This window comes from Diaphorina citri, unplaced genomic scaffold (assembly GCF_000475195.1).
Source record: "Diaphorina citri unplaced genomic scaffold, Diaci psyllid genome assembly version 1.1 scaffold240, whole genome shotgun sequence".
Lineage (NCBI taxonomy): Eukaryota > Metazoa > Arthropoda > Insecta > Hemiptera > Psyllidae > Diaphorina > Diaphorina citri.
The window spans coordinates 118-9,405 of record NW_007377677.1 but is presented as its reverse complement, the minus strand read 5'-3'; the positions used below and the strand labels follow the sequence as shown (position 1 = coordinate 9,405).

The window sequence follows — 9,288 nt, the reverse complement described above, 5'->3', positions numbered from 1 at the left end:
GTCTACTCCAACATTTGGGGGCGAATAAAAACTAATAAAAAAAAAAATAATACATTTGAACATTGTGAAATTCTACACAGAGAAGAAAAAAATAAGCGTACAATACAAAAAGATTTCATGTTTACTCCTAACCTTCAGTTTGAAATAAAAAGGAAGATACATTGTGATATCTTACAAATTTACACAGAGCTCAAGTCCTGGGATAGCTACATAGATAGCTGTTACCTATATTTTAGTGGTAGAAATTTTTTGAAAGTCTTTAAAGTTTTACAGCTGGCTATAGGGTATAGGCAAATTGTATGCCTATGTGGGGAACTAATCCAGCTAAAAATATAAATGGGTACTAGAGCCAAAATTTTCAAAACAGTCTAAATTTCAAGATTCTATCCAGAGCTATTCATTCGTTCTGAGACTTTTGGATCACCAGTAGAAAACATGTTTTATGTTGATAATAACAAGGTTATGGTAAAATGTAGACAAAGAAAATTAAACGTGTTCACATGAAAACGGATTCCTGAGAGTACAACAGATCAAGTTGTCTTGACTACTGAAGAATGTGTGTTATTAAAGTTGAACTATTAATATTACAAGGGATTGCTTAGCCAGCTTAGTTAGCTTGGTTGGTAGTGCGTCTGCCTTGTAAGCTCTAGGCGGCGGGTTCGATTCCCGCCCGGGGCGGATTATATCCTGAACGGATAATGTTCGTTCTCGGAACGGCTGGCTTTCTCCTATCCTGTCTTCCTCTTCGATTTCGGGACGATAAGACCTTAGCAAAGTGACCCGAATAAATAATTTATTCAGACGATATTTTGAATTGTTCAGAAAAACGCGCCTCTTGTACAAGTTCAGTTCAGACTATCCTGTCTTCCTCTTCGATTTCGGGACGATAAGACCTTAGCAAAGTGACCCGAATAAATAATTTATTCAGACGATATTTTGAATTATTCAGAAAAACGCGCCTCTTGTACAAGTTCAGTTTAGTGTACTTCCACATGATCTATGTCGATACTAAGATCAGTTTTGTTCAAACCAAAAGTGACCCGAAGAATTTTATTCAGACGATATTTTTAATAATTCAGAAAGAAACGCCTCTTGTACACTTCCAGTTCAGTGTACTTCCACATGATCTATGTCGCTACTCAGGTCGCTCTCTCCTTCACTCCCCGATACACTCATCACTTCCTCAGGCATGACGGTTTCAATGGTGATCTGTGAGCTATCGAAACTCCCCGACTCGTCATCTAGCAGCATCGAGTCGTCCTCTTCAGCGAGAAGACCGTCGTTGTAGGCAATCTGGTTGACGTACTTCTCCATACAGGGAGCCACGAGGCGTTTGGCTTCCTGGAGATCTTCCTCAGTCCACTCACCCTTGTCTAGACCTGGGAACAGGAGGTGTCAATGTTTAATAGTGGAAAGGGAATGTTGGAAAATGAATAAAATTTTCACCCGATTACATTATTTTCCTTCCTGTAGGATAAGGAAAGTAAAAATACAGCTGAATGTCCCTATTTAGATAGGAAAAGGCTAAGGCAAATATTATATTTTAATAATACAGAACAGACTCTTGAGTGGAAGGTAACCACTAGGCGAAGTTAGCGCCGAAGGCGTTCTCTATAGAGTTCTATAAAGTGGAATTACCATAATAATACAGAACAGACTCTTGAGTGGAAGGTAACCACTAGGCGAAGTTAGCGCCGAAGGCGTTCTCTATAGAGTTCTATAAAGTGGTTAAATTACCTATAAATAAAATTCCATGTTTCGACTGGAGGATTGAACCAAGGCCTCCTGTTTACTAGGCGAATGTCTTGACCACTACCTCACCGAGGCTGCTATTTTCATTTTCAATCAAGCGTGCCGAGAGGCGCGCTAACGTCAAGAGTTCAAAGCGCCACCGAGCCTATCTGCATTTCATTTCATCAGAGATGGAAACTTATTGTTTCATTACAAATTTTCATCAGTAAATGGTTTCTTCAAATGGAGGCTATCTACACTAGACTATTTACTTACCCATGCCGAGTCCCATTCGCTTGAGAATCTCAATATCGTCGTGGATCTCGAACTTGTTGTCGAACACAAACAGGTACTCGGTCTTGTCGTTGGACATGCTACAGTCGATGACCGTCTTCTTGTCTGTGCTGACGATGAGGAACGGTAACTGAATGGCCGAGGACGGGGCGGGCTCCCCGTGAATCTTCTCCGAGTCGATGTTTTTCTGTAGGATTAAACGAAAAGAACGTCATGTCAATAACATAAAGCGCAAGACGGAAGAAATTTCATTCTAGAGATTTGATAGAGGGAACTGTAATAACCTAATAACTGAGGTCTTATCGTCCGGAAATCGAAGAGAGAGAAAGCTGTTATTGTTGTAGTAGCAGTCTCCTCTCCTTCCTCACATCAGTGAGGAAGCTTACCTGTTTAGGGTGAAGTTCGCAACATGCGGAATCGAACCCGCGCACAAGCGCCCATAAGGTGGACGCGCTACCCTCTAAGCTAACTTGGCTTAAAAAAAAAAACTACTTTTTGTGATTGTGTGAAGTAGTAGGTGGGTTTTTTTTTTTTTTTTTTTTTTTTTTTTTTCATACAATCCAATAGTTAGAATGGACCTTTACAAAGTTATCAAGTCTGTTTCTATACCTGTATAAGTTTCTTGAGTGAGATCTGTTGGAGGAGGAGATCATGGAGGTGTCTTGTTTTCTGATTGATACGCTGAATGAGCTGCTTCCTCTCCTTGTTCAGATTGAGGGACTCCTGCAGCGAGTTGGTGGGGAGACCGAGCCACTTGATCTCTTTCTTCTCCTTGGATATGATGTTCATGGCCATGAGAACGTTGAGCGCGTCGTACACCCGACGTCGGATGTTCTTCTGATCATACTGGAGGTAGAAAAGTATCATAAAGAAATTAATTATAGTGTACCTGTTTTGGTGGTGTAGTGGTCAAGACACTCGCCTGCTAAACAGGAGGGCGTGGGTTCGATCCCAGCCGAAGCATGGAATTTTATCCCCATTTATTGGAGAATTTGGCCACGTAATAATGGAGCTCTACGAGTTAGGTGGTAAAGAACGCCTCCGGCGTTAACCTCGCCTATGAACAGCATAGGGCCTGTTTCTTTCTTATTGGAAGTAATCAGCTAGGTATACGTAGCTCTCAGGTGCTCGCTAATAATAAGAAAGTTGTACTTCTCGTTATGGAAAATTTGGAAAAGTGAATACCTGTATTGGAAATTGTGTACTCCCCCCTTTTCAAGTGACAATGTCACGATTTAAGCCTGTAGAAGGAAGAGGAATGTAAAGTAAAAAAAAAAAAAAAAAAATCCAAGAAGATTAAATTACTTTCGTTCCTGTAGGAGAATTGGACAACGGGAGAGAGAAGGAAGACAGGATAGGAGAAAGCCAGCCGTTCCGAGAACGAACATTATCCCATCAGGATAAAATCCGCCCCGGGCGGGAATCGAACCCGCGGCCTAGCGCTTACAAGGCAGACGCACTACCAACTAAGCTAACTAGGCTGGCAACAAACATCTAAACCAAATGCAAAAGTGTCGAAACTGTTGAGTTAAAACGTAGAACTTACTATCGTTCGGTGAATAAGCCATGACTTGGAGTTTGTTGTGTACTAGGTATTATTAATAATAATAATAGACTCTTGAGTGGAAGGCAACCACTAGGCGAGGTTAACGCCTTAGGCGTTCTCTACCACCTAACCCTTAGAGCTCTATTATTATGTGGTCAAATTCTCAAATAAATGAGGATAAAATTCCATACCTCGGCTGGGATGGAACCCACGCCCTCCTGATTACCAGGCGAGCGTCTTGACCACTACGCCACCGAGGCACCGAGGCAGCTAAAACCATGTTTGTACTACAGGCTAAAATATGAGTATTCTGAAGATTTGTCCACCGCCTGTAGGTTGGACATCACTGAATTCCTGACTCATGGTCATCCTCAGACAAGTCCATATACACATGTGCGATATCCATATCAATCTGTGTATGTTCTTATCTAGGTATATAATTACCTATGTACATAGATATAGTCTGCTTCTAATAGACCCGGGTTCGATTCCCGGCGGGGTCAAGAAATTTGTATCATGCAAATGATTGATTCCGTGACTGGCTGTTGCGGGGCCCACTCAGCCTCGTGAGGAAAATGAGTAGCTATGACATATAAATGCGCATAGCGACCGGTGCCAGCATGGTAGGTAAACATTGGATTTTAGGATTATTGAGATATTGGAAAAATCTTACAATGCTGCAGTGAGCACCAAAGTTGTGACATAATAACACAAAGAAACTGCATTTACATTTTTTTTTTTTTACATTACATTTATGTACCTATGTATAGGTTCTTGTGAAATACCGTTGTCCACACACAACAAATCAATCCACAAATCAATAGATAAACTATTCCAAAATGATTTAGCAGCTGAAATTAAAAAAAAAAAAAATAAATAAATAAATAAATAAATAATAATAATAGTAATAATAAATAAATAAAAATAAATAAAAACATTCAACTCACTACTGTTTGTGGTGAAACTTCTTCCTGATGATGCTCAGCAAATTGGTATTGTGAGGATGGCGATCCTGCCTCGTCTATATCATCAACATATTCCTCCTTGATGAGATATGAGCTGGAGCCTGAGTCAGACACTGTGCTTACTGGGGACATGGTTTTGATCATCGGCAGTGTCATGAGTTGATGACCTGAGGGAGGGAGAAAGTAATGAAAAGCTCTTTAAAATATTTGAGGAATTTGATGCAAAAAACAACTTGTAACCTATATAAATCTTATAAGGTCATTTTTGAGTCAAAGTAATTTTGCACTCAAAACCCTTGTTTAATTATGCTGTAGTGGGTTGGGGTAATTTTGAGACACTACTTTTCCACAAACATGTCATTTGGGACAATTAAAGTTGGTATCTCCCAACCCACTCTGATTGTTATAATAGGTACCTAATCAAACACAGGAAATACTAATAGGATATACTCTTCCCCTTCTATCTCCTCTTATGGGTAGGGAAGGGGTAGAGAAGGAAAATCTCCTCCAAGGTCATTTCTTTCTACCGTATCCTTATAGGGTTAATTCTGAGAGTGAAATTTCTCGTAACTTTCCATCGCGTCGACTTTTTCAAGCTCTACGTACCTCAGGACATGATGCGGGTAGTGTGATATATAATAATAATAATAAAAATAATAATAATAATAATAATAATAATAATAATAATAATAATAATAATAATAATAATACCAAAATAAAATATAGCTTTAATGTAACAAATGGCCCAAAAAGTGCTATCTATGCTGATATCTAGATTTCAACCACAACCACTCAACTTCAGTGGTATGTTAGGAATATGCTATTGCTGCTAGCAAGTTCTTTTACAAAATGGACTCAAAAAATGTTGTTTATAAAACATAAACAACATTTTTATTTCTTAGTAAAAAAAGCTCCCTTTTGTGTTTAACCTAACCCTATAACACTAGTCACTGCTCATTTTTGTGACAGCTCCTTTTTGAGTAATTTTCCATTGATGTAACTTCTGAACAAGTACCAAATTTCAAAAAAAATAAAAAAAAAAAAAAAATAAATAAATAAATAAATAAATAATAATAATAGTAATAATAAATAAATAAAAATAAATAAAAACATTCAACTCACTACTGTTTGTGGTGAAACTTCTTCCTGATGATGCTCAGCAAATTGGTATTGTGAGGATGGCGATCCTGCCTCGTCTATATCATCAACATATTCCTCCTTGATGAGATATGAGCTGGAGCCTGAGTCAGACACTGTGCTTACTGGGGACATGGTTTTGATCATCGGCAGTGTCATGAGTTGATGACCTGAGGGAGGGAGAAAGTAATGAAAAGCTCTTTAAAATATTTGAGGAATTTGATGCAAAAAACAACTTGTAACCTATATAAATCTTATAAGGTCATTTTTGAGTCAAAGTAATTTTGCACTCAAAACCCTTGTTTAATTATGCTGTAGTGGGTTGGGGTAATTTTGAGACACTACTTTTCCACAAACATGTCATTTGGGACAATTAAAGTTGGTATCTCCCAACCCACTCTGATTGTTATAATAGGTACCTAATCAAACACAGGAAATACTAATAGGATATACTCTTCCCCTTCTATCTCCTCTTATGGGTAGGGAAGGGGTAGAGAAGGAAAATCTCCTCCAAGGTCATTTCTTTCTACCGTATCCTTATAGGGTTAATGAGGGGAGGAGAAAGACAGAGGGGGAAGAAAGAGGATTGTTTAACTAGCCATGGTGAGGGCAGGCTTCATAGGAAAAAACTTGTTTAATCAAAACAAGAAAACTAACTAGATCCAAGTGGAATAAAACAAGAGCCTTAATTGGAATGTAAGTATAAGTTATTAGAAAAGATAATTTGCTTTAGATTGTCTTTATCCTACTAGAGTTCAAAACTTGTTTGTTGTTGTTGTTGTTTACAAATGTCTGGAATTTTGACCATCAGGCCATTTTCCTGAGTTCTAAACTTACGCTGTCCAGTTTTTGTACTTTGCAAGCTTATAGTTCTCATCATTTGATTTCCAGGACTCTGAAAATTAAATAAAAAATATAATTGTACATAAGACTGTCAACTAAAAAAGATGTGTGTGTTTTTTTTTTCTTTCAAGAGTGTGTTTCAAGTATGCAACTTTTTCCTTAATTATTTGAATATTCAATTACAATTCAAGGTACATTGGTAGGTAAATGTATAATTAAGATTACTCTTGAGGCTTATTCCTCAAAGAGGTGATGTATAGCAAGCAGTAGTTGTGCATTTTTTCAAGATTGTGCCATGAATGCCATGATTCAAATGAATCATTTGATTAATCACCACTTTTTAACTTAGACTCTATAACACTGTCCCTTTTAGGAATTGGCCACTAGAGTACAAATGGTAATTATGCAGAAGTCACATCCGTGGAAAAGAAAAGCTTCTTTTTGTATTTACTTAACCTGACCCTGTAATAACACTAATCACTGCTCTAATTGTGAAAACTCCTTCTTGCATTTAACCTACCCTATAATAACACTGGTCACTGCTTGTTTGTGCCAGTTCCTTTAGTAGCAATATTCTACGGATGTGACTTCTGCACAAGTACAGTACAAACTTTCAATCTGGCAGTGTAAACAATTTTCTCATTACCTCAGTCAGTGATGTATCAGATGATCCTGCTCGTACAGTCCTGATCACTTGTCCTTGCCTCACTACATTGCCACCAGCTTTATTTGCATGAGTTGTAGCCACTTTGATCATTTGTGGTTGACCTGAAAATGGACATAATATTAGTATCTTGTCAATCTGATTCGAACTTCTGGAACACCCTGTATATTGGAAGGTGGGTATGTAGGTATCTAAAAAAGCTCAATATCATCTGTCCAGATTTAACTGGATCTGCTTGATTGTGTATTTTCTCATTATCAGGAACTATTTAGGTGTTTTATCTTCCTTCAGTTTAAGGACTGAAACCAAAGCCAAGATGGAGGTCAGTCAAAATTGACCCAGGGAGAGGAAGGGCGGGCATGATAGTAGATAAGTCCTTGGGCGCCAAGAATTCCTACTTGACATAAGTGTAAGCAAAGGTATAACTATGTAATCCTTGTATTTCCTTTGATGATAACTTACCATTGGCATCATGGATTAAAAAATTCATAGTACCCCCTGGTTGAGACATTTTCTTATCAGGAACGAAGAAAACACTATTGGATCGAAACACCGGAGCAACCAGATTTTCTTGAAGGGAAAATAAATTAAACAGGATGCATTTCATTCACTTCTGAGCGGATTCTGAAGTTCAAAATGGCGTGCAGAGGCAGCCAAAACCCGTAAACTTAATTTCGGCAGGAATTAATGAAAAATTGGATTAATCGAACCAAACTTCGATTTTTAACACAAAAGAAGAAGCACGAAGAAGGAAAATCAAATTTTTGGATTGATATTCCAATGATTAAGACGAAAAATTTACGTTTAAAGTTACCCCTTTCGGTGCAAAGTTGAGAGCTTGGAGCAGAGTTGGCGGTAGTACGAAGCTCGATCTAGCAGCTGATTGGATTGTTTATGTCACGTGACCTTGAGTCGATTTTTTTATTGGTAGTCCGTCTGTGATCAAAATTGATCATCCAAATCCACCAATGAAAAGCGACCCAAGACTAGTAACCAGATGATTTCATTGGTTGGTTATGATCCGTATAGTTGATCACGTGAAAAAAATCACCCATTCCTTTCGACATGTAAACATAACCTCAAATTCTTCAAACCAAAAACCAAAAAGTTTCATTTTTCAATTTCAACACCTCTCCTCTCGTGTGACTACTGAAAAATGAGAGCTAAGGTAAGAAAATTTCAATTAATATTATTTTCTATGGTTTATTTTAACTGTTATTAGTGTATACTACACGTAAAATATTCAATTTTGTCCAAAGTAGCTGTAGATTTCGAGATATTACCCTAAAGTCTCCCCTAGGCCTTCGGACGAAACGTGTACCACTCATTCCCAGGTACCTACTTTCTCAATGAGAAGAAAAGGAAATGAAAATAAAAAAAAAAAAAAAAAAAATCCAAGTAGATTACATTACTTTCGTTCCTGTAGGAGTATTGGACAACGAAAGTAAAAAGTATATACTTGGGGACGATTTCCTACAAGTGCAGGACCTACATTGTGGAGTGTTTGCTTACCTGCTCGGAGCTCGCCGTGTTATGATCCTCGCTGAACTCCTGCACCAGCTCATCCGCCACTTCGTTATACGTCGTCACTCCTTTCCTCCTCACCTTCTCACACACTTTCATCGAGAAGTGCCTCAGCCCCTTGCTCGCCTTCTCCCGGCTTCGCTTGTACGCCCCGCCTTCGTCCCCTAGGCCGGCCGACGACCGTTTCTTCGCGTATTTGACCGTGGCCGGCAAAGGCTCGGGTGAGTATTCTACCGGCGAGGCCACAACGTATCGGCCTGACATTCCCGAGGACATGGGGGGAGAGGCGTCTTCGTGTGTTTGCTGCAAAAAGAGAATATTTGTTCAAGTGAGTTTTAAGTTTTAACCTCAATGATTTTACATCATATTTGTCTCTGTTTCATAATTAAGTGGCAGCAGGTGTATCCACCTCGCAAGTAAGTCAATTGATGAAATTAAATAGAAGGGACCGACCTAGCCCTTACAAGGCAGGTGTTCTACCAAAAAAAAAAAAGAGTTTGACAGAGGGAACTGTAACAACGGAGGTCTTACCGTCCCGAAATCTAAGAGAAGGAAGACAGGATAAGAGAAAACCAGTTCGCCTT

The 9,288-nt window shown here is 38.7% G+C and overlaps 1 protein-coding gene across 1 annotated transcript; it reads right to left on the bottom strand.

Annotated features, from left to right (window-relative positions):
• Positions 1-912: 912 nt before the first annotated feature.
• LOC103506502 (transcription factor Dp-2) lies at positions 913-9,001 on the bottom strand. The gene is made up of 4 exons (XM_008470890.3): positions 8,693-9,001; positions 2,635-2,871; positions 2,008-2,212; positions 913-1,379 (listed from the first exon to the last, which is right to left on the bottom strand). The coding sequence occupies exons 1-4, from the start codon at positions 8,978-8,980 to the stop codon at positions 1,108-1,110; spliced, it is 1,002 nt and encodes a 333-aa protein (XP_008469112.1). The 5' UTR covers positions 8,981-9,001; the 3' UTR covers positions 913-1,107.
• Positions 9,002-9,288: the final 287 nt, after the last annotated feature.